General features: G+C 45.6%; 1 protein-coding gene across 1 annotated transcript in view; it reads left to right on the forward strand.

Annotated features, from left to right (window-relative positions):
- Positions 1-26576, forward strand: part of CTNND2 (catenin delta 2) — an 891951-nt gene that overhangs the window by 546474 nt on the left and 318901 nt on the right. Inside the window, exon 8 of the mRNA XM_069958560.1 lies at positions 21437-21631. Within this exon, the coding sequence (XP_069814661.1) occupies positions 21437-21631 (195 nt within the window). The remainder of the gene's footprint in view (positions 1-21436; positions 21632-26576) is intronic.

The following is a 26576-nucleotide window of genomic DNA, read 5'->3' on the forward strand; positions in this document are numbered from 1 at the left end:
CTCCGCTGCTGAGTGGAGTTGATGGAACCTCGGGTAATCCTAGGTTCTATAGAACTCGAACATTCACTAACTTGCTGCATTAGATTGCTGATGCCTTCCTGGTCCGTGGGGAAGGAGACTGCCCGGGCACCGACTAGAATTCCGGGATTCAGCCTAGGTAATAGCCTAGGTAATAGGCTGAATCCTGGAATTCCAGTCAGTACCCGGGCAGTCTCCTCCTTCCCCACGGACCAGGCAGGCATCAGCAATCTAATTCGGCAGGTTTGTGAATGTTCAAGTTCAATCGAACCTAGGATTTCCTGAGGTTTGATCAACTCTACTGCTGAGCATACCTGTGCATTAGGAGACGGCACCATAAAATCACATTACACTGGGTGTCACAGTGGAGATAGATCAGGAAGCTTTCCCTCCTAATTCACAGGTACAGACAGTAGGGAGCTGAGACAACGGCGCCTCCTCAGGTACAGACAGCAGGGAGCAGAGACAACGGCGCCTCCTTAGGTACAGACAGCAGGGAGTGGAGGCAACGACGCCTCCTCAGATACAGACAGCAGGGAGTGGAGGTAACGGTGCCTCCGTTAAGGTACTTGGGGTGCAAATTTTAAATGGGAACATTCCAGGTACACAGTAAATATGACATTATGTATCCCATATTGTGAACACCACACTAGTGCTGCCAGTAGAGATGACCGAATAGCTAATCTAAACAATCGCTGATCTACACTTCATAAAGGCTACAAACACGCTTGTCGTATCTCGCTGCGGATCCCGGCCCTATACTTTCAATGGCAGACAAACACGCAGCAGGGATGTACATCCCTGCTGCGTGTTTATCCGCAGCTCACCCCCTTAACCCGTTGGCTGCTGGAGACTATACATTACCGGGTCCCCGCTCCTGCTTGCTTCGGCGGTTCCTGGCGTGTCCCGCCGCAGTGGACTGATTGGCCGAGCGGGACGAGAAGACACCGGGAACTGCTGAAGCAAGCAGGAGCTGGGACCCGTTAATGTATAGTCTCCGGTGGCCAGCGGGTGAACAGGGCGGGCTGAGAGTTTGTCTGCTATTGAGTAAACAGGGATGGGATCCACATCCAAGAAACTCGCTGCAGATACGCCAAGTGTGTTTGTACCCTAAAAAAAAATAAAAAAAATATATATATATATATATATATATATATATATATATATACACATATATATATATACACACACACATACATGGGCCCCCCTGTGCTTACTGCGCATATGGGGGGGGGGGGGCGCCAAATTAAATCTTTGCCCCGGGTGCAGGAGAGCCTAGCTACACCTCTGCATAACAAACATATTACTTACACTTACACACATAACCACGCTCACCCTTCATTAAGAGCAGGGGGCAGGTGTGTAGGAGATGTACAGTATGTGGCAATGAACAGAGAGCTGCACAATGTCTGCAGACATTCTCTGCTGCCCTCCCCTTCTCTCCTGACCAGGGAGCTGGAACCTGAAGCTGGAGGCCTGTCTGCTCTGAGAGAGGGGAATGATTTCTGAGGGAGCTCCACATGCAGTGACAGCAGAAGGCTTCCTGTTACAGGCCGCCTGTCATAGCTGCTGCAGGGGCCCCTCTTTCCTCCTGCTGTGTCCCGACAGAGCAGCCCAAAAGGAGGAGGAAGGGGCCAGGAAAGGAGAGGGACACCGCGCTCCACATTACACACTGCTGCCTGTCACCATGGTCACTGCCTTATACAACTCACTATACAGAGAGACAGTGAGTGACCAGGTGACAGGACTCTGCAGCTTATGTTAATCAGCCTTGAGGGAGAAATGTACAGCATATGGGACCTTAATGGTGCGTTCACACCTACAGGATCTGCAGCTGATTTTCTGCAGCAGATTTCATTTAAATAACTGAACACAGCATCAAATCTGCTGCAGATCTGCTGCAGATCCTGTAGGTGTGAACGCACCCTAAGAAAGTAAACGGGAAGCCTCCTGTTCAGGGGCCCACCAATGGGGAGGAAGGGGGAGGAGTCCACCGGGGGTTTCCCTGGCTCCCCGGGGGCCCAGTCTGAGGCTGCTCAAGAGGTTAAAGAGGTAGTGCGGCTGTCAGGGCCCCGGGGAACAAACAGACAGGACAAGTGGGCCCTATGGCTAACACCCCCCACACTGTCCCTACCTACTTGCAGTGCAGGTCCTAAATGACCTTCCGCAACTGGGCATCAGTCCCTGCACTCAAATAAGTGAAAACACAAAACAAGACAAACAAACACAATAAAGAATAGTCAGCGGGCAAGGTTGGCATCAAACGGGCAGCAGAAGTACAGAGTCAGAATCCACAAGCGAGGTCACGAAATCCAGAGGTCAGAATCACTAATAGAGATGGTAAGGATAAACAAGGACAAAGAACTAGGCGCAATAACAGACAGTAAAGAAGGTAAATGGTGAACCAGAGACAATAAAAAGGTAACTGAGGACAGAGCAAGGAACACTGAACCAAAAGACAAGGTAAAACAAGAAACAGGCCAAGGGGTAAGGAAACCAGGAATACAGAATTTGACAAAAGGCTGGATCTAGCTGGACAAAGCTATCAAGAGCCCAGAGTGAAGGGAGAGACCAAGCTATAAGGGAACAGAAGTCCCGGACTCCAAGCTGATAGGTAGAGCAGGAGAAACACACAAGAGAATCACAGAAAGCCAGAGGTGAAGAGACCTGTCAATCAGAACACAGCAGAGACAATTAGTGAATAGACCACAGCAAGGAAAGTGCAGGGAGAACTGAGAAAACATGGACAGGATCACAGAAGACATAAGCAAAGAACATAATAAAACCAGGAACAGACTAAGGTCAAAAGCGCAATCTTTGGAGTAGCGGTCGGATCTTCACCGCAGAGGGTGGCACTGATGTCATTTCAGGCACAATCATGACAGTGGCAATTTTCTTTTTCTTCTTAATTAATACACATTACAAAGTTACATAACTTACAGCAGGGGGCGGGCCTGGTCTCCTTGCTTTTCACTATCTTCCACAGCAGTGAATCGGAGAAGAAAAGGCTGCTGGTGCACATGCGCTCCAGCAGCCTTTTCATAGGCTGGAGCACATCACATGGCTTCCAGCTTGCTCAGCCCTGATTTGCTGAGCTTGCTGGAAGCCATGTGATGCCCTCCAGCAGCCTTTTCTCTCCCATTCACTGCAACCGGACCCAGAAGTGAGGGTAGCAGCCGAAGATGGTGGGGACGCAACCAGCGGGAAAATCGAACAGCCATCGATACCTGAGGGATGGTAAGTATATTTCCTGTGTGTGTCTGTGGGTTTTGTTTTGTTTTTAAACACCTATAAGACCCATCCGATATACAAATGATAAAAAATATCAAATGAATTGGTACAAAAGAACTTTATTGAGAAATATCGCAACAACAAAATAAGGACAAGAAAGAAAAATTAAATATAAAAACAAACAAAGACCTGGGAGGTGGGAGACCAAGCATGAGGGGAGGTATATGTTTACAAAATAAAGTGCAAGTGCATATATACAGTACTCATAAGTTTTCAGTATGCAGCCTGGTTATAAGCATATTATAAAGTGCAAGTGCTCAAACATGACCAAAAACACAAGCTGCATAGCTAAATCTAGCAAGGTATAGGCAGGTGCACATAAACAACATTACCCAGGGATATGATTCCCAGCCCCTCAGGACTCCCACCTCACACTCCTCCAACGTCGTTTCGCTATTCGCTTCTTCAGGGAGTGACTCCCTGAAGAAGCGAATAGCGAAACGACGTTGGAGGAGTGTGAGGTGGGAGTCCTGAGGGGCTGGGAATCATATCCCTGGGTAATGTTGTTTATGTGCACCTGCCTATACCTTGCTAGATTTAGCTATGCAGCTTGTGTTTTTGGTCATGTTTGAGCACTTGCACTTTATAATATGCTTATAACCAGGCTGCATACTGAAAACTTATGAGTACTGTATATATGCACTTGCACTTTATTTTGTAAACATATACCTCCCCTCATGCTTGGTCTCCCACCTCCCAGGTCTTTGTTTGTTTTTATATTTAATTTTTCTTTCTTGTCCTTATTTTGTTGTTGCGATATTTCTCTGGTTCAATATTTTTATTAAAAGGTTTTTGTTATTTACAACATTGTCATTTCGTAGCAATACAGTTGCAAAGAAATAAACAGTACATTTGTACCGTGAACATACATAAAATAACAGGATAAGTTGTGGTATAGTATAGGACTTCAAATCGCAGCAGGTGGTGGTTGCGTGTTATCAGTAGTATGGAGGGTATGGGTTCTAATCAGTGAGGCAATATGAATCAGGTAGAAATAATTGCGAACATTAGAATTGCAAGATAAGCAACAAGCTACATCCTACACTATGTAAATGAAAGGAACAAATAATAGGTAGGAGTTAAACAATAAACAGTAATTAAACAACTAAATAAACAGTGAGTAAACAAAAAAGCTGCACCAGCTAACCAATTGGGATATATAATTATGATACTAAGAGCGTATAGGGTTATATAGATGTTATGACTAATGTCGTACTGGGATGGTAATTATTGTGTTGGTGTACAGTCCCAGAGCAAGAGGGTTGTAGGTTCATAGGGGGGGGGGGGGGGGGAAGGGTAATGATAGGTCATTCCCAAGGTAGTTCCTGAGGTGAGGGTGAGATAGCAACAATTGCACAGAAGTGGAGAGAGAAAGGAGAAAAAAAGGGGGGGGGGTAGGGAATCCTCACAAGCCACCGTTAGTGTGCAATACAGTATTTGGACTTCATCCAAGGACCCCACTTGGTAACCAATTTACTATTTGACATGGTACCAACTGTTATAGCTTTTTCGTATATGAAGGTAGTGTTTACTGCAGTGATAAGTTCTGTTAGTGGGGGTATGTCAGTCGACTTCCAGTAGCGTGTAAGGACTAGCCTCCCCAAGAGGAAGAGTTGGCACGTCAGTGGGCGATAGGTCCTTGGGATATGCTCAAAGTCCATGAAGAGGAGTATTAGTCGGGGGGACCAGTGAAAGCGTATTGGTATGATTTCCTCAACGAAAGATTGGAAAGAAGACCAATATGCTTGTAAGAGTGGACATGCCCACATTACGTGGAGAAGGGATCCTTTGTGTCTGCATTGTCTCCAGCAGCGGTCTGGGGCATCTCGATATATTTTGGATAGTTGTACGGGGGTATGGTACCACCTCAAAATTGTTTTTAGGGCAGCTTCGATATGGGAGCTGCATTGGAGATGGCGGTGTACTATGGAGAGAGCATTTACCCATGTCTTATCAGAGATTACAAAAGGACGCTGGTTGACCTCAGGGAGATCAACCAAAACACCGCAGAGACACCATCACGTGTCTCAACGTCAGTGTATTCTAGAACATTGCCCCCTGGGAAATCGAATATGCAAAAGAACACTGCAGAGACACCATCACATGTCTCGACGTCAGTGAACTAGCCAGACCTTCCCTCCGGGAAGGAACAACCAAGCCAAAGCGTTCTCCTTGACTGGAGAACGCTTTGGCTTGGTTGTTCCTTCCCGGAGGGAAGGTCTGGCTAGTTCACTGACGTCGAGACATGTGATGGTGTCTCTGCAGTGTTCTTTTGCATTATCAGAGATTACAACATTTAATTCTCTTTCCCATGACCTATAAGGATGTGATTTATGAAATGACATATAGTTACATAAAATATCATATATACATCGTATCCCCTTCATTTTAAAAGTGAAAAACTTAAACACTTTAAGCTCGATATATACCTCTTTTGGAGTAGAGGTTGCCCATAGGTGACGTATTTGCAAGAATTTATAAAAGTCTTGTCTCGGTATGTGGAACTTATTTTGCAGCAGTTGGAATGTCGGGAAATTACCATCTATCATCAAGTCACCAACCGTGTTTATGCCCAGCGTACACCATGAAGATAAGTTTGTGCCTGTTAGTTGGGTATGTAAGAAGGTCAAAGGAACCAGGGATAGAGGGATTGGTTGTAAGTTTCCTGCGCGCTTATGATATGTTACCCATAGTTTATATGAAGAGAGGATTAGTGGATTAGAGTTGTGAAAAGTCGATTGGGACCAGAAGGGGAGTAGTAGTACCTGTTGTAGTGTATATGGTGCAACAGCTCCCTGTTCTATTTGTACCCACGGAATATCTTTAGGTTGGGTCCACCAATCTTTTAATTGTGCAATAAGTGTGGCTGTATAATATTCCTTAAGTATCGGCACTCCTAGACCTCCAGCCAATTTATGCTTGCTGAGAATGTGGGTAGCTAGTCTGGGTCTGTTGTTGGCCCATATGAATTTGGTGACAATACTTTGGGCTTTGGTAAAGAAGGAAAGGGGGACAGCAATAGGGAGGGTTCTAAATAAATAAAGAAATTTGGGGAGGAGAAACATTTTGAGAGATGCAACCCTTCCCATCCACGATATTTCATGTTTAGATAGTGAGACGGCCTCCTTAGTGATTTCCGAAAGGAAGGGTGTATAATTGGTGTGGTATACGGACCTATAGGAAGTTGGTAATGTAATTCCCAAATATTGGAGGCCTTTGTCAGTCCAGTCAAATTGATAGTTGGTTTTGAGGGTGGTGATTGACTGGTCAGATAGATACATAGGCATGGCTTGTGTCTTAGCTGAATTGAGATGGTAATAAGATATCGTACCAAAGGTATGAATGTGGGACATGATGCGGGGCAAGGATTGGGTAGGGTTAGTCATGGAGAGTATGACATCATCCGCATAGAGAGTGATAATATGGGAGTGTCCTCCAATAGTGACCCCCGATATAGAGGAATCTAGCCTGATGGATTGGGCGAGTGGTTCCATGGCTATTATAAAAATTAGAGGGGAGAGGGGGCATCCTTGGCGGGTTCCGTTAGTGAGTGGGAATGAATTTGATAGAGCCCCATTGACAAATACCGTAGCAGTGGGGGTGGAGTATAGGGCTTCTATGGCACTCATGATGTTTCCTGAGAACCCCATGTGTTGAAGGGCAGAGAAGGCGCACGACCAACGTAGTCTATCGAACGCCTTCTCCGCGTCGAGGGCCAGTAGTAGGGAGGGGAGGCGGTGTTTCTCAATATGGTGTAGGATATGCAACATACGGCGCGTATTATGATAGGCTTGGCGGCCACTGACAAACCCGGCCTGGTCCGGGGAAATAAGGGCGGGAAGGAGTGGGGCTAATCGGAGAGCTATCAGTTTGGCGTGTATTTTTAGATCTATATTTAGTAGCGATATTGGCCTAAAGTTTTGGGGGACATCGGGAGATTTTCCAGGTTTTGGTAGGGTAACTATTAGTGCTTCCATATTTTCTCGTGGGAAAGATCCATCTATTATGGCTTGTTGGCAAAATTTGGTTAAATATGGTAGGATGATGGAGCTAAACGTTTTATAGTATGTGTTAGTAAATCCGTCGGGACCTGGGGCTTTATCAGGTGGGAGGGTCTTAATTACCTTTAAAATTTCTGCCTCTGTGATTTCTTGATTTAGAGTGGCAAGTTGGGTAGGGGATATTTTGGGGAGGTGTAGTTTATCTAAAAAATCTTGGGTAAGGTGGGGTAAGGTTGGGGGGTCTATAGTGTGATCAGCCAGGTTGTATAAGTGGGCATAGTATGTGCCCAAACCGTTGGCTATATCCGTGGGGGAGTATAATTTCTCCCCAGATACTGGGTGTAAAAGGAAGGGGATTTTGGATTTGGTGTTGCGGGCTTTTAAACGGGCCGCCAATAATTTTCCCGCTTTATTATCTTGGGAATAATAGCGAGCTTTGACCTTTTTTAGGTTCTTTTCATAGTCCGACAACAAAAGTCCTCTAAGCTCTAAGCGGAGTTCACTAAGGGTAGCAGCCACTGAAGGGGAGGGGAGGTTCTTATTAGCAGTTTCTGCATGACGGATGCTAGTGAGTAGGTCAGTAATACGTTTTGCTCTATTTTTCTTCATAGTGGCTCCAAATTTAATAAAGGAGCCTCTTATGTACGCTTTATGTGCGTTCCATAAGGAGAATGGGGATATCGGTGAGGTAGTATTTGTTGCGAAATAATCTTTCAAGTCTTTCAGTATTAGCGGACCATAAACTGAGTGGGTCATAAGGGAAGGGTTGCATCTCCAGATGTATGTCGGGGGTTGGTTGTATTTTTCCGAAAGTGAGAGTGTGATCGCACCGTGGTCGGCCCAGGTGATAGGTTCTATAGTGGATTCAGTGGCAAGTTGTAAACTGTCAGCTTTAACCAGAAACAGGTCTATGCGTGAATAGCTGTTATGCACTGCTGAATGGAAGGAGAAATCTTTCTCAGAACCATGATGTATTCGCCATACGTCATATATTTCCTCCTGCCATAGCAGCTGTGATAAGTTATTTGGGGGGGTGCGGGGGGTACTTGTCATGTCTACTTCGGGATCAGCTGTGAGGTTGAAATCTCCACATAGAATGGGGCGACCATAGTTTTGAGCATGTATTAGTCGCACCATTTTACGTATGAACCTAAGTTGCCCTTTGTTGGGGGCATACAGTGAAAGGAGAGAATATTTAACAGAGTTAATTTCACAGTTTAACAATACGTATCTACCAGATGGGTCAGTAATGGCTGAGCTTAAGGAAAAGGCAACTGTATTTCTTATAGCTATACATACACCTTGTGCCTTGGAGGAATGATGGGAGTGAAAAATGTGTGGGAATGAGGGGTGTTTAAACCTGAAAGCATCTTCCTGCAGGAGATGAGTCTCCTGTACGCATAAGATGTCTCCACGGAGGCTTTTAACTTCTCTCCATGTGTGGGAGCGTTTATGGGGACTGTTTAAACCATTGACATTCATACTAACGATTTTTAAAACCATCTTGGTAAGTAAACATAATACTGAATAAGTATATGATAGACCATAGAAAAGTTAAGGCACCTATGTGCTTCCCAGCCAGAGAGCACGTGCCCTGCCAATAAGTTAGTACAGTGTATGCAGTATTCCAAATTGTAGGGGGTATAGCTGGTGCATCTAAATTCAAACATATAAACTGTAGAACTAAGGAAACAAAAGTGGTTAGACTCATAGTAGCCTTAACACCTCGCAGGTGGGGGGGTATAGTTCCAACCTGAAGCCTGTCTGGTATTAGTCCAACCGACTTCTCCAGCAGCACTTATATGCACTGAGCAGACAAGCTTCATTTCACAACGGACCATTCATCCTGAATGCGGGGACGGGAATTCGGTGGTTTCTTCTGTGGGGGGAGTTCGAGTCCCCAAGTGGTGAGCAGGGCTTCGCCTTCTTCTATATTGGTGACCACATGGATCTGGTTCCCTCTGTTAATGAGAAGACGGGTGGGAAAGCCCCAGCGGTACATCATCTTATTGTGGCGGAGCACTTGTGTAGCTGGAAGTAGGGCCCTTCGGAGCTGAAGAGTATGGGCAGAGAGGTCTGCGTATACCGATATGTTATGATACGGCGCTGGTAATCCGCCGTTGCGTCTGGAAAATTCCATGAGCTGTTCCTTCACAGTAAAAAAATGCACTCTGGCAAGGATGTCTCGTGGCACGTCGGGACCCAGGTGTTTGGGTTTGGGGATACGGTGTGCTCGATCTATTTCGAGATCTTTATCTGAGCAATGTGGTAAAGTCGCTCTGATAAGTTCTTTCACATATGACGGAATGTCTTTAGGCAACACAGATTCTGCTACTCCCCTCAGTTTTACATTATTTCTGCGGCTTCGGTCTTCGAGATCGGCCATTTTGGATTGGAGGAGCTGAACTTCTTCTTTCAAAGTTTCATGGGATTCTAAGAGGGAGTTATGTGTGGAAGCAAATTCTCCCATTTTGTGTTCCACATGATCGACTCTATCACCCAAGTCATCCACTGTGGCTTTCAGGGGATTAAAGAGACTGTACATGTCCTGTCGGAATGCTTTCCTCAGGGCCTGCAGCATGTCCATCATATTGGTGGGGGTCAGCGTATCATCAGGGATATGTAGTGCTGAGAGGGCATCCACCTGAGACATAAATGGGTCTTGGGGGGGGGATCCCGCTGGGTGTAGAGCCAGGGTATGTGGCATGGGGCTTAACTGTGTTCCGGAGGGTTGGGAAGCAGGGAGAGTAGTGGTAGCCTTAGTGCGGGAGGGCGCAGGAGCGGCGCCATTAGGGAGCTCCCTGTCACTCACCGGAGACGTGGATGGTGAGGATGATCCCGCCGGAGCATGTTCGGGTGACCCGTCATGGAGGCTAGGATCCGAGGAAGATCTCCGGAACCTGTGAAGCTGAGTAGAAGCCGACCCGCCGTGAGGTGGTTGGGAGCCCGGGGGGCCGTTGTCTTCTGAGGTGCCGGCGCCATCTTGGTTTTGGTCCGTACGCCTCGTGAAGTATAATTTCAGCGGGTAGACGGGTTTATTGTGTCTCCTTCGCTTCCCCGACATGTTAGCAAGTCAGTAGGAGTCCGTTTCCGGGAAAACTGCCGGTGTGCTGCCGTTAATAGCCGTTAGAATAGCGTGCTGGGTAGGAGCTCACACAGCCTGCGACTACTCCATTAGGCTGCCAGGCCACGCCCCCTGTTGCGATATTTCTCAATAAAGTTCTTTTGTACCAATTCATTTGATATTTTTTATCATTTGTATATCGGATGGGTCTTATAGGTGTTTAGTTCTGTTTCTATTGCCATTCGGTTATCTTTTTTTTCCCCCCTTATCCCTGTTGTCTTTTGGGGTATAGGACGTTTATCATAAGAATCCAGAATTTATAGGTGTTTTCCATTATTTTGTTTTGTTTTTGTTTTGTTTTTTTTTTGGGGGGGGGGCTGCCGGAGTTCTCCTTTTATTGTGTTATTGCATCATTTTTGTGAACACGCTGTAGTACTGCAATGAAACTCCAACATGAGTGAACATAGCCCTAATTTCAATGCAGACTTTTTCAAAATCAGTGAAGTTGCAGCAGCTGCTTCTGTGTGACGCCTGGAGTAGTGGATCCACTGGACCGTCACTAGCGATAGCACTAACCTCACCAGGGAGCGGAGTCTAAGGGGTCGCTGGTTTTCACCAGAGCCCGCCGCAAGGCGGGATGGAGTTGCTGCGGCAGGCGACCCCCAGGTCGCTACCCCTGGCTTGGTTGCTAGTGACGGCAGGCGAGGCGTGGCAGGAGCAGTAGGCAGGCAGAGGACTGTAGACGTGATCGCAGGTGGCGGACAGGACTCAGGAACAATGGGAAGGCAGGTGGCAAGGACTGGGGACAAGGACTGAAGACAGGAACAAGGGACAAGGACTAAGGTCAGGAACAACAGGGAGCTGGGCCAAACACTATGGGAAGCATGTAGAGGCTCCAACACCTGTAGTGGGGCAGGGCTGGAATTTATAGGGAGTAATTGTGTGCATACACCAATTAGAGGCGGACTGGCCCTTTAAATCTGAGACAGACGGCGCACGCGCGCCCTAGGAGGCGGGGACGCCCGCGACGGCCGGCACAGACGGAGACAGGAGCGGGGCGAGGTAAGGCGCCCCCCGGGGCCGAACAGGTAGCAGCGCCGGGTCCCTGCACAAGGACCCCGGCAGCTGCATGGGGCAGAGGGAGGTCGCGGCGGCGGCCCGGAGCACGGGACGCCGCCGCGGCCGTGACAGTACCCCAGCCCTTTGGCCTCCCCCTCTTTCTAGCCTGCAGGAACCTCTTGATGAGATCTTGGTCCAGGATGTTAGCCTCGGGTTCCCAGGACCTCTCCTCAGGACCAAATCCTTTCCAGTCCACCAGGAAGAACCGTTTCCCTCTGACAGTTTTCATGGCCAGAATGTCTTTAACAACGTAGACGTCGTCAGAGACGGCTTGTGGAGCAGAGAACGAAGACTTATCGGAGAACCGGTTGAGGACCACTGGCTTTAAGAGGGAAACATGGAAGGCGTTTGGAATCCGCATAGTAGGGGGTAGGCGGAGTTTGTAGGTGACAGGGTTGATGCATTTTAGCACCGAGAAAGGACAGAGGAATCGAGGACCCAACTTGTAGCTGGGAATCTTGAGTCGGACATATTTGGCCGAGAGCCAGACTTTGTCACCTGGGAGAAAATTTGTGACGGGTCTTCTTCTCTTATCCGCCTGGTCCTTCATGCGGTCAGATGCCTTGAGCAAAGATTGTCGAGTCTGTTCCCAGAACGACTGCAGGTCAGATAACAACTCCTCCACGGCTGGGACCTCAGAGGATGGAGAGAGAGGCAGAGGAGGATGAGGGTGATGTCCATAGACCACATAGAAGGGTGACTTGCCTGTGGAACTCGAGTCCAGATAGTTGTAGGAGAACTCCGCCCATGGAAGCAGACTGGACCAGTTGTCCTGGCGAGCGGAGACGAAATGTCGAAGATAACTGCCAAGGACCTGATTGACCCTTTCCACTTGCCCATTGGTCTGGCCGATGAGAAGTCCAGCTTCACTTGGAGTTGAGAGCAGAGAGCACGCCAGAATCTGGAGATGAATTGTGAGCCTCTGTCAGACACTATATGAAGAGGAAGACCATGTAGGCGGAAGATATGCTGAAAGAACAGCTGGGCCAGGCGAGGAGCTGATGGTAGTCCAGGAAGAGCCACGAAGTGGGACATCTTGGAGAAGCGGTCAGTAACAACCCAAATGACCGTGTTACCCGCAGATGGAGGCAAGTCTGTGACAAAGTCCATGCCTATATGGCACCAGGGGCGGTCTGGAACTGGCAAGGGCTGAAGTAGGCCGGCAGGTTTTTGATGGGAGGACTTGTTTCTGGCACAGATGGTACAGGAAGCCACAAAGTCCTTGACATCTTGGAGTAGGCTAGGCCACCAGTAGTGGCGGGAGATCAGTTGCGCGGTCTTTAGAACTCCCGGATGCCCGGCCACCATAGAGGAATGACCCCATTTCAAGATGCGTCTTCGAAGAGCAGGGCACACATAGGTCTTACCGGGAGGCACCCTTTGAAGAGTGGATGTGGCGACTGGCACTAGGCGATCGGGAGGTATAATGTGGTGAGGGGAGTCCTCTTCTCCCATGACGTCAGATGCTCGGGAGAGAGCATCGGCTTTTACGTTCTTCTCAGCCGGACGGAAATGGATAACGAAGTTGAAACGTGAAAAGAAAAGCGACCACCTGGCCTGCCGGGGATTGAGACGTTGGGCTGATTGGAGGTAGAGAAGATTCTTGTGGTCGGTGTAGATATTTACCGGATGTCTAGCCCCCTCTAGGAGATGACGCCACTCCTCCAGTGCCAACTTAATCGCCAAGAGTTCTCGGTCGCCAATAGTATAGTTCCTCTCGGCAGGGGAGAAAGTCTTAGAGAAGAACCCACAGGTTCGGGTTTTGCCTGATGCGTCCTTTTGCGAGAGGACGGCTCCAGCGCCTACTGAAGACGCATCGACCTCAAGTGAAAACGGCTTGGTGGCATCCGGGCGAACTAGCGCAGGAGCAGAAGCAAAGGCTGACTTTAAGCTAGTGAAGGCTTGCTTGGCCTCAGGTGGCCAATGCCTGGGATCCGCCTTCTTCTTAGTGAGGGCCACGATGGGTGCGACCAGGGTAGAGAAGTGTGGGATGAACTGCCGATAATAGTTGGCAAATCCTAGGAGGCGTTGGATAGCACAGGACGTGGCCACTGGAGAACAGCTGAGAGCTTGGCCGGATTCATTTGTGGACCTTGGTCGGAGACGATATACCCAAGAAACGGAAGATTGCGCTGATGGAAAACGCACTTCTCTAGCTTGGCGTACAGAGGATTGGCCCGTAGTCTTCGTAAGACCTGACGCACTTGTGCCACGTGAGTCTGCTGGTCAGGGGAGAAGACCAAAATGTTGTCAAGATAGACAATGACGCAGACATAGAGGAGGTCTCGGAAGATGTTGTTAACGAATTCCTGGAAAACCGCTGGGGCATTGCATAGGCCGAATGGCATGACCAAGTATTCGTAGTGCCCATCTCTGGTGTTAAAAGCGGTCTTCCATTCATCTCCTTCACGAATACGGATTAAATTGTACGCTCCCCTGAGGTCCAGCTTAGAGAAGATCTTGGCTCCACGGAGACGGTCGAATAGATCAGGGATAAGTGGAAGAGGATACCGGTTCTTGACTGTCACCTTATTAAGGCCCCTGTAGTCTATGCGTGGGCGAAGAGAACCGTCCTTCTTCTGTACAAAGAAGAATCCTGCGCCAGCAGGGGATGTGGATTTGCGAATGAAACCCTTTTGTAGGTTCTCCCGGATGTAGGAAGACATGGCCTCAGTCTCGGGCACGGAGAGAGGGTACACCCGACCTCGTGGAGGAGAAGTTCCAGGAAGGAGGTCTATGGGACAATCATATGTCCGGTGAGGGGGTAGAGAGTCCGCTTCTTTGGCAGAAAAGACGTCAGCCAAGTCTCGGTATTCTGCCGGTAGGCCTGGTAGAGGCTTGACGGAGTCAGGTGACGTCACAGAGCCCTTTGGGCTGAGGAAGCTTCAGACACCGGTTAGGGCAGTCCAGACCCCAACTGAGAATCTCCCCGGTTCTCCAGTCTAGCTTAGGGGTATGTAATTGCAGCCAAGGTAGACCCAGCAAGATGTCGGAAGAGGAATGGCGCAAGACCTAGAAGGAGATCCTCTCCTGATGCAAAGCGCCCACCTGGAGGACTAGAGGTGCAGTCTGGTAGAGCACAGCTTCAGCAAGAGTCTCGCCCGTGACTGAGGAAATAGACAGGGGTTGGGCTAGCTGGATCACAGGTAGCCTCCATCTTTGGACCAAGGTAGCTGCGATGAAACTGCCCGCAGACCCGGAGTCGATGAAGGCAGTAGTTTGGTGAATTTGTCCTGAGGGTGTCTGGATGGAAACTGGCATAGACAATCTTGGAGAGGTGGCATTCACACCTAGGGAGGGCTCTCCTACCGGACCTAGGTGCAAGCGTTTCCCGGACACTGAGGACGTTGGGGACATCTCTGCCGAAAGTGATCAGAACCACCACAATAGAGACAGAGATTCAGCTCTAGTCGACGAGCCCTCTCATGAGGAGTCAGGCGAACTCGTTCTACTTGCATTGGAATCTCAGGAGTCGACTGAGGTACAAGAGCAACAGGATTCTGGAACACCGGTGCTAGGCGGTGATGGCGACGGGGCAGGCTTAGTCGTCGTTCTTGCTGGACCTCCTCCTCTCTCTCGGAAAATCGGTTGTCGACTCTGGTAGCCAGTAGGATTAGATCGTTCAGAGATGTAGGGAGGTCGCGGGCGGGTCGCGGCCCCCGCTCTGAACGTCCTTACCGACCGCAGGGCGTAAATATACGCCCGCGGTCGTTAAGGGGTTAATTACTATTATTATTTTTTTTGGGGGGGGATGGGGGGTTGTGTTTACTCCGTTTGCCCTATGGTAAAACAGATATATTATATATGTTCCTCAAGTCGGTATGATTACAAGAATATGTAGCTTGTGTAAGTTTTATTTTATGTGATGGCTTTTAACACACACACACACTAGACCAGGTATGGGGGAAAAGCAGCATTTAAATGCAGCTATAAACTTTGACAGCTGCATTTAAATGGGTCATTAGAGGGCATGGCCATCAGATCTTGCCAGCTAATTGGTTTAGAGAGGGCTCACCGCGCTCGGCGATGAAAAGGACAATTATAAAAATTTGCAAGCAGTGATCACTAAAGGTCCCTTATATCTTCAGACAATGGAAAAGAGTAGCGGTCGTCGCTTTCAAGAGTAAAAAACGTAGCTTTATTATGTCATTTAAAATCCATGTCACAAATCCAAAAATATGTACAAGGCACGATCTGACGCGTTTCTGGCACTCAGCCCTTAGTCATAGATAACGTGCATAAGACAAACATGTTACTTTAATAAGGGGGCCAGAGCCCTGGATCCTCCCCCACTCACACATGCTAGCTAATTAGCTAACTAATACAAGTAACTTGCTGGCTGCATATAACAAATGTAATCATATTAAAATACATCTAGAACATCATACATAAGTAAAATTTACAGATCAGTAGTTTAATAACAAGCCTAGTCTATGATTAAGTCCTGCAGGAAAGGATGTACCCATCATGAGTATCCAAAAACCTTCACGGTTCAGGAGCTTCTGTTTTCTATCTCCACCCCAATCAGGGTTAAACACCCTTTCGAGGCCAGTGATGGTAAGTGTAGATACGTCCCCTGCATGAACTAAGGAAAAATGTTTAGATACATTAGAGGGGTTACGTACTGTGGTATATTTAGCACCATATATATGCTTCCTCAATCTATCTTTTAGACGGCGGCTTGTGCAACCCACATACCAGACATTACATGCAGTACACTTAATGTAATACATGTTGTATTACAGTTTATGTAATCTAATAGTATGCATTTTATTGTCTACAGATTTATGGATCATTTTGTCATTAGTGATATAATCGCAACATCCACATCTGGTGCCACTACATTTGTAGTTCCCTTTATACTGTAACCAGGTGGTGGGTTTGGATGTAACTATATGGGAAGGTGACAACAATGTTCCTATTGTAGGGGGTCGTTTCGTAGAAAACCTATATCCCTTTCCAAGAATATTTTTCATTTTTTCATCTTAGTATAGCACCAGAAGATATTTACTCACGATGTTACGTATGGCATAAAACTGTTTGGAATATGTGGTAACAAATGTTGGAATGTTATTGGTTTTATTCTCAGGCATAACAACAAGGTTTTTTGGGAGAAGTAATTCAGTTCTATCTCTATTCCTCACTTTAGTGAATGCTCGCTCTATATTTTTGTCACAATAGCCGCGTCTTTTTAATCTGGATGTAAGCTGCTTCGCTTCCAATGTGAACGCTTCCATAGTGGAGCAATTCCTCCGAATTCGGATGAATTCCCCCACTGGAAGACTTTTCTTAGTGTGTTCAGGATGACATGAATCCGCTCGTAATAATGAATTACCTGCTGTAGGCTTTCTGTAATTTATTGTAGTTATCTCATTCCCATGTCCAATCATCTGAATATCCAAAAAGGGTATTTGATGGCGATTAAACTCATAAGTAAACTTCAAAGAAAAAGAATTATTATTACAATAAGAAATAAAGTCTGGTATGACCGCCACATCAGATGCCCACACAATGATGACGTCATCTATGTAGCGGCCATACCAGACGATATCAGCAACAAAAGGATTGGAAACATCAAAAATGAATTGTTCTTCCCACCATGCAACATATAAATTTGCTAACGCAGGTGAAAATTTAGCGCCCATGGACGCACCTGTACATTGCAAATAAAATTTCCCATTAAAAATAAAAAAATAAAAAAAATTGTGTTTAAGCAAGTATTCTATGGACATGAGAATGAACATAACCAAGTCAGGGTGATAGGTGGAATGTTTTTCTAGATGATATTGTATAGCTGTAATTGCTAAGTTATGAGGGATACAAGTATACAGTGTTTCAATACCACTCGTAACCCACGTATACTGCTCTTTCCATGGTAAATCTTTTACTGCATTTAACACATGTTTTGTGTCTCTCAAATAACCATGACAGCGTACTACCAAGGGCTGTAATAGCCCGTCCACCCATTCCCCCAATCTTTCATTCAGAGACCCGATCCCAGCCACCATATATATGCTCCCTCAATCTATCTTTAAGACGTCTAAAAGATAGATTGAGGGAGCATATATATGGTGCTAAATATACCACAGTACGTAACCCCTCTAATGTATCTAAACATTTTTCCTTAGTTCATGCAGGGGACGTATCTACACTTACCATCACTGGCCTCGAAAGGGTGTTTAACCCTGATTGGGGTGGAGATAGAAAACAGAAGCTCCTGAACCGTGAAGGTTTTTGGATACTCATGATGGGTACATCCTTTCCTGCAGGACTTAATCATAGACTAGACTTGTTATTAAACTACTGATCTGTAAATTTTACTTATGTATGATGTTCTAGATGTATTTTAATATGATTACATTTGTTATATGCAGCCAGCAAGTTACTTGCATTAGTTAGCTAATTAGCTAGCATGTGTGAGTTAGGGAGGATCCAGGGCTCTGGCCCCCTTATTTAATTAACATGTTTGTCTTATGCACGTTATCTATGACTAAGGGCTGAGTGCCAGAAACGCGTCAGATCGTGCCTTGTACATATTTTTGGATTTGTGACATGGATTTTAAATTACATAATAAAGCTACGTTTTTTGCTCTTGAAAGTGCCGACCATTACTCTTTTCCATTGTCTGCTGCTGTTGAGGATTTGGATGCCTCTAGGTCGTAGCACTAGCCAGGTGAGCTGAATGAACTTTCTTTGCTATCCCTTATATCTTCCTAACACCTGTCTGGTGGGATCCGCAGATCTGTACCTAGCAAGCAGCTGACAGATTACATTTGAAGGACTTATCCAGAATGAATTAAAAACATGGCTACTTTCTTCCAAAAACTTCTCCACACCTGCCCTAAGTTGTAACACCACACACACCCTAATGACAGGTATGGAACTGTTTTTTTTTTTTGTTTGTTTGTTTTTTTTTGAGAGGGGGGGGTGGAACATTGGAGAACCAATATAACCTGACTATTGTTAGGGCTGCAGCAGTAATAAGATTTTAATCATTTAAAGGTGGCAGCTGGTTGTGTTCTCGTGTTGGGATTGTACATGTATATGCAATCCAACACACATGATGAGCTGCTAGATGTCTATTTCATACTGGATCTACCTACCTCATATTTCTAAGCATAATAATACTGTATATTCCTAGATAACAATCATAGTTACCAAATAACACCAGTATACAAGAAGGAAATATCACCATACTTGTCACCACCAAACTGTTACCGACCAAACCCAATAAACAGAGGCTGATAGTACCAATAATAACTGTATACAAGTAAGAAATAATACTGCCACACCATGAACACTGCCATTACTACCATACATAAAGACCATAAAGACTATATAAACACCAATATTCTCTCTAATACAGACGGATTAGTTGGAAAACAAGCTCTGCAGACTATACAAGGGATTATATTGCATTTACATACAGTGACTCCCATATAAGCAGTAAAGGCCAATTTGTGCCTCCAAATAGTAGTCAGGCCAGTCTGTGCCCCCTTATGGTATTAGGCCCCCTCTGTGCTGTGTCCCCACAGTGGCTTAGCTTCCATAGAGGCAGGGAAGGCGGTTGCTATGTGGCCCTTGGAGGAAGGGGGCCCAATGCACAGGAAAGATAACAGACTCCTGTGTCCTTTTGCTTAACCCCTTATGTACTGCAGTGTGTAAGTGACCCAGTGTTCTCTTACATGCTGCAGCACAAAAAAAGGTTAACAATTAGCTTTCTGCCTCACTACTCTGATAACCTTTGATCTCTGTTCTCTAAGCTCCTGCAGAGGTCAGGAGTTATCAGTGCAGGAGTAGTGAAGGAGAGAGCTAATTGTGTTCTGTAACCCTTTTTTTGTGTTGCAGCATGTAAGAGAACACTGGGTCACTTACACACTGCAGTAAATAAGGGGTTAAGCAGAAGGTAGTCTGCTCCTGCACCTATGTATATAACCATGAGGCTCCTAATTGGCTGTTATAGTTAAATACAGTGGATGGACAGAACAAGTAGACACTGGCTTTCTCCTCTGACAGTCACTGTTGTGGCTGCACGCAGGATTCTGCCTCTGGCCACAAGAATCCTAGCTACGCCACTGTGTCCCCATATAGTATTAGACCTCTCTTCTATGCTCCTCTATAGCAATTCGGTTCCTCTGTGTGCTCCCCTATAGTAGTTTGGCTACATCTGTTCCCAATATGCCCTCTCTGAGCTCACATATAGTATGGGTCTTCTTTCAACCCACACATAGTATTGCCTCCCAACATCCATATATGTGCAGTGCACATATAGTAGGAGCCCCCCTATAGCATAGGTGCCCCTGTGCAGCAGTCCTTATATACTGTGCAGCAGTCCTGCGTATAAGACGACCCCTGACTTTCAAGAAGATTGTCAGGGGTTCGCCTTATATACCGGAAAATGGTAACGCCTGGCTAAACGCAGCAGGATTTACTAACTGGAGCCCTGCTGCGGCCAGGCATGGGTTAACAGTTAAAGAAAAAAAAAAGCAACAAACAGTTAACTCACCTGTGAACCGTTTCCGGCAGCTGCGCGTCTCCCGTCCCTTTTCCGGCACTGGCAGTGTGACACTGCCTGTGCCGGAGGTCCCCCAAGTTCTCCCGGGCAGCCAAGCGTCTCATCGGAGAAGCTCGGAGACGCTCGGCTGCCGGGAGAGCTTCGGGAGAATTACAAAGGCTTTGAGGACTTACGGAGCCTCTGTCATTCTCCAAAAGCTGTCTCGGCAGCCGACTCTGAGCTTCTCTGATGAGATGCTCGGCTGCCCGGGGACCTCGGGCACAGACAGTGTCACACTGCCTGCGCCCAAAACGGGATAGGTGACACGCAGCTGCCAGGAACAGGTCACAGGTGAGTTAACTGTTTGATTTTTTTTATAATGCTCGCCGCATACGGTGGGGATGCAGCCATTTTTTATCTCCCCCATCGTATTTGGCGACCATACCCAGTGTATAAGACGACCCCTGACTTCTGAGAAGATTTTTTGGGCTATCCCCAGTTGTTTGGCTCAGAAGAATAAATGAATTTTTCTTCTGCCTGACTGAAAGTGGGCATGGTCTTCCTCTCATCTCCCTGGCTGGGTCCCTCCATTCACTGACCAGCACCTTAGCAGATGGTATCACAAACAGTGGGATCAGATAGAGCCCCATCATACAGTATCACACAGTAAGAAAAAGTAAAAATTCTTATCATGGCCTAAGCTAACTAAAACTAAATGGTCAAAATATTTTATAGTTACGCTTTAACTACAGTGTGTGACATCACACAGGGGTGGCTAGCTGTGGATTGGTTGGCTGCTAGGCATTATGGGAGATCTCTCTCTCTCCCCCTCTCTCTCAGGCTTCTTCCCTCCTTCCTCCCTGGCGCTCAAATCCATGCATAGCTGGCATCTTTAAAACAGGTTTTGTTTAGAACAGTGTTTCTCAACTCCAGTCCTCAAGACCCACCAGCAGGCCATGTTTTGCGGATATCCCATACAACAAACAGCTGTGGCAGTTACTGGTACACTGACTATAATTATATCACCTGTGAAATCCTCAAAACATGACCTGTTGGTTGGTCTTGAGGACTGGAGTTGAGAAATACTGGTTTAGAACAAACCGTGCAATTTTAGTGGATTGAACAGTGCTATTTGTTCATCAGGACCAACTTCTTCTGGCTAAGTTCTCACTGTAATTTGGGCACTGAAAAGCTGATTGACAGGGAGCTGGGTGATGATACTATGCAGATTGACTATTGATGTCCTGTGAATGGACAATCAGTTGTTTTACCCTTGAAAACCTCTTTACTGTATTTGCTATCGCTGTGTATTGAAATGTCCGAACTATTACAATATAATGTTACTCATCACACATAATAAATGCCAATGGCTAAAACCTTACATCTACCCAAAGTGGTACTAATAAAAACTACAGATCACTCAATTTGTTGTCCTTTTTTCTTTCCTAGCCGGATCCCGAATATCATGTACTAGTCAACACAGCCAAATGGTCTCTGACCTGAGGCCATTGCAGTCACCAGAGCATCACATAGAACCCATCTATGAAGAAAGAGTTTATCAGAAGCCACCAATGCGAAGCCTAAGCCAAAGTCAGGGAGAACCAATACTACCAGCACATACCACCACATATCGCAACAACACAGGTAATGACAATAATAAACAATGTATTTGCCTGTTGTTTGGATTTATTCATTTTTATTCAAATGCTGTAAAATATTTCTGATAGAAATGTGGCGAATAGGCATATTTTGTTGTTCTTTAGTGTCAGGTAATATTCAGATTAGATTTGTTCAATAGTAGAAAGTTCTTTGTATTATAAACAGTACATTTAATCTATGTTCACAAACATTAAAATAAAAGAAGGATATTGCAGGGCAAAATTATTATTATATATTCTTATCTTTTTTTCTTATTTTATCTTTTTCTTATTGTTATTTAGTGTTAAAGAGGTTTACAGAACGGCCTTAAAACTAGGCCGAAAGAACAATCATACAGTACAATATTCAAGACAATTGTATACAAGCCAACAGCTAGAAGTACAGTGGAAGTAAGCAGTTAGTATAAGTCATTTTGAATAGGCTGAGGAAGTCCATGACTGCCATCTGATTATTGGATGTCGAAGTAGAAAGATTTCATGCGAGCATTAGGAGTTCACTCTCCTAATGACCTCTGATATCGATAGGGCAACTTCCAAGCCTGAGCTAAAGACAATCTGGTCGCAATAAGAATAAAGGTGTATAATAGTCGTTTTAGAGACAGGAAAATAATTTAAAGGGGTTATCCAGTGCTACAAAAACAGGGTCACTTTTCCCCCTACTGTTGTCTCCAGTTCAGGTGCGGTTTGCGATTAAGCTCCATTTACTTCAATGGAATTGAGTTTCAAAACCCCACCCAAACTGGAGACAACAGTAGGGAGAAAGTGGCCATGTTTTTGTAGCGCTGGATAACCCCTTTAAGTGGATATCTAAAATTGCCAAGGCTGGGTCTTTTATACTCTGGTGCAAACTAACATTTTATATGAGATCAAAGACATCCACCCAGAATTGAAATATGGGACAAGACCACCACATGTGGACTTCAGTAGCAATTTGACCACAGCCCTTCCAACATAAATTAGAATAATTTGGAATAACATGGTACAGTCTTGACGGGGTGAAGTACCCCCTTTTTGCACATAAGCTCTATGTGGTTAATGCATTTAGTATCTGGGATGATAGAACGAATAGCCAGTGTCCATTGTTTGCAGGTGAATGAAGTGCCCAACTCCTCTTTCCATCTCTGCATATAGGATAACTTTACAGATTCCTCAAGATCTACATTATTTGTTAAAAGATCCACTATTGCCTGGTACCAAGTGTCATATTGTAGGTTAGGTATAATGACTTTCAAAAAACTCACAGGGATATCCTCTTTGGAAAAGTGTAACCAACGTCAGTTTACAATATATTTATTCCAAAGAAGAATGGAGTCCGACAAGATTTTGAAGGAATTACAGGGTTACAGGTGCCAACATCAAAATTACATTGAGTAAGTTGGAATGAGATGATCTTCTAGTACTGACCATCTATGAGTATCAGGGTGTGGCTAGTTGGTCTTAAATGGCATCTATATTACAAGCTGAAAGATTAGGCACATATAGAGCCTGTAAGTCTCCCTCACCTTCCAAATCATAGCAGATCTACTTTAGGCTGGGGCTTGCATCAGGGGACAGGACTGTGGAGGTAATCTCTTGATAGCTGTAACCTCTCTCTCCCCGGACAGAGAGTGCTGCTATACTTTTCCCACATATGCCCTGCTCATTCCTCCCTGCAGTCTCTATCAGCTCTTGTGTTTCCCATCCTCTTCATTCCTGCTATAATCTGCCTGTACTTACACTCAGCTATACACACTGCTGTATAGAAAAGTTTCTGTCACTGTTCTCCTGTACAGCTCTGTGATTCTCACTTCCTGATTGGTCCATGCTGAACACACATTCCCTCCCCACTGTGGTCATGTGACCACACAGACCTCGGATAGCAGCCGTGCTTCTCTATTCTAGCCTGTTGTACCTCACTCCTGCATTATGGGGATGTGCAGCTCCATTAAGTATCTACAAACTGCTGCTGTTTTTTCAGGTGTATGGATTTATAACACATTATACTCCACATGCTGATTGCTATACTGTACTGTACAGTATCTTATAATATAACATATCCAGCTTTCTAAATGTTTGTTTCATTTGTTTTACCTGTTATTCAGAATTTAAAAAAATATATATATATTATTTTTTGGGCGTGGAATCATTTGTCCGCATTTAAATTTATGGAAAAGTTTCTGTCTGTGCACACATTGTAAAACCAAAATTTTTTTTTATAATGTGTGCACTAGCAGCTATATTTCCATAGATTTCAATGAAGCACATTAGATAAAAAAAATATATCTATTTTATTCATGTATTTTGCTTTTATTTTATAGTGTGTGAACCTAGCCTTAAATATAGATGGCATTGAGAATTAGCAGGTGGCATTATATCAGTAAATGAGCATCCTGATTTACAGGCAGAAAAAGGACCCATTGATTTCAGTGTGGTCATCCACACATCCCCTTTGAAAACGGATCTGTGTGTGGATGGGAGTCAAGTTTACAAAAAAGTGGAACTTGCACTTATACGGACCATATTGCAGTTAAGGCTCCATATAATTCAATTCTGTTATTGCAGGAAGCACAGCCGTGGGACGAGGCCTAATGGCCCTATTCCACGGGCCGGCTGTAAGGAGCAAACCGTTTGCTACTCGTTGCTATTACATGCAATGGCAGCGAGCGGGTGAGTGCGGGAGGGGCCGCGGGGAGCTGCCCGGGGGATTGCTAGATCGTCCGGGCAGCCCATAGAGGATAGCGTCGGTCTGCTGCCGCCTCTCCTATTCTACGTAGCGATGGCAGCAGATCGCTGCTATCACAGTCATTTGTCTTTCAACATGGTTGAAAGACAAATGACAGCGACAATTAGCCGTCATGAACGTCGGCTGATTGTTGCCTTCTGTTTTACGGGACAATTATTAACCATAACGGCCGATATCGGCCGAATGCGGCCGTTAATCGTTTCGTGGAATAGGGCCTTTATGGGAAAGTGGGGCTTACTGCTTCATCCCTTATAGGTGAACTGACCATGATAAATGTGAATCTAAAGAAATTAAATGGCATTATTTTGGTAAGTATTTTGCATCCATATTTATGAGCCAAATAAATATTATTATTATTATTATTACTATTATTAACCAAAAGTAGAATTGATCGTATGAAGAGAAAATCTATAATTGGGAGATTTGCATTTTTATTTAGCTTTAAATGATTCCTAGTTTTGGTTTACATATGCAACAAAATCACTGCCATGTGAAACAAGCCATAAAGGTATTTTAGTAACCTAATATCTTGATAAGTGCTGTCTCAGTCAGACTTCTTTTATTATTTTGTGTGTCCCAATAATGGTCACTTGGGGTTTTAAATACTGACGTTTAATGGTTTCATTTATGTGTTGTGATGATTTAATTTGAAATTAAAATTTAATTCAGTTTTTTACTGTAAAACTGTGACTAAAGAGGTGGTTGACACGAGGGGAGAGGCAGAGGCAAAGCGAGGGGAAAAGTGGATTAGTCGGGCAGCAGAGTTAAGGATAGACTGGAGGGGAGCAAGGGAGTTAGATGGAAGGCCAGAGGAAAGGATGTTACAGTAGTCCAAGCAGGAAATAATGAGAGCATGTACCAGCAGTTTTGTGAAGTCAGGGGTGAGAAAAGAGCGGATTCTGGAAATGTTTTTGAGGTGAAAGTGGCAGGAGGTGGTCAGAGCCTGAATATGTGGTTTAAAAGATAGGGCAGAATCAAAGGTGACCCCAAGGCAGCGGACTTGGGGGACAGGAGACAGAGAGCAGCCAATAATAGTGATTGACAGATTAGACGGCAGGGTAGAGAGGGATGGGGGGGAAAATGATAAGTTCTGTTTTGTCCATGTTAAGTTTTAGAAAGCAGGAAGAGAAGAAGGAAGATATGGCCGACGGACACTCTGGAATCCTAGATAGCAGAGAGGTGACATCCGGACCAGAGAGGTAGATCTTAGTGTCATTAGCGTAGAGGTGGTACCTGAAGCTGTGGGACTCTATGATATGTCCCAGGCCAGAGGTATAGATGGAGAAGAGGCCCGAATACAGAGCCTTGGGGAACACCAACTGTGAGCGGACGAGGAGAGGAGGTGGTGTGAGAATGGGAGACACTAAAAGTGCGGTTGGAGAGGTAAGAGGAGATCCAGGAGAGGGTTGAGCAAGTGACACCAAGGGATGAAAGAATTTGTAAGAGAAGAGAATGGTCGACTGTGTCGAAGGCAGAAGATAGGTCAAGGAGAAGGAGCACAGAATATTGGCGTGTGGTTTTGGCAGTTAGCAGGTCATTGGCCACTTTGGTGAGGGTGGTTTCTGTGGAGTGGTGAGGGCAGAAGCCGGATTGCAGGGAGTCAAAAAGCGAGTTGGATGAAAGGTGGGAGGCTAGTTCATGGTAGACATGCTGTTGTAGTTTTGAGGCAAAAGGGAGAAGTGAGATGGGGCGGTAGCTGAAAAGGGAGAAGGTCAAGGGATGGCTTTTTAACCCCTAGACGACCCTGGACGTAGGGTTACGTCATGGAAGTCTGTCCCCAGACGACCAGTACCAGTGAAGGATTTGACTGCTCAGACAACTGCTGAAAAGCTTTGGAAGAATTTCATTCTACCATACGGCTGTCCTGATCACATTCTAACAGACAGAGGAGCTGCATTTGAGTCGCAGTTAATCCACCAACTCTGCCAGCAGCACAACTGTAAGAAGTTGAGAACCACCGCTTACCATCCTCAGGGTAACGGTCTTTGTGAGAAGATCAATCAAATCCTCATCAGCATGTTGAGAACAGCCTCAACCTCTCAAAAGGCTGATTGGCCAAAATCACTACCTGAGTTGGTGTACACCTACAACAACACAGTCCACTGTTCCACTGGATATACTCCATACTTCCTAATGTTTGGTCGTCAAGGACAGTTACCATCCGACTTGGCCCTTGGAGTACAAGTACCAGATTCAGTGAACCCTTTAC

Source organism: Dendropsophus ebraccatus, chromosome 2, assembly GCF_027789765.1.
Source record: "Dendropsophus ebraccatus isolate aDenEbr1 chromosome 2, aDenEbr1.pat, whole genome shotgun sequence".
Classification (NCBI taxonomy): Eukaryota; Metazoa; Chordata; class Amphibia; order Anura; family Hylidae; genus Dendropsophus; species Dendropsophus ebraccatus.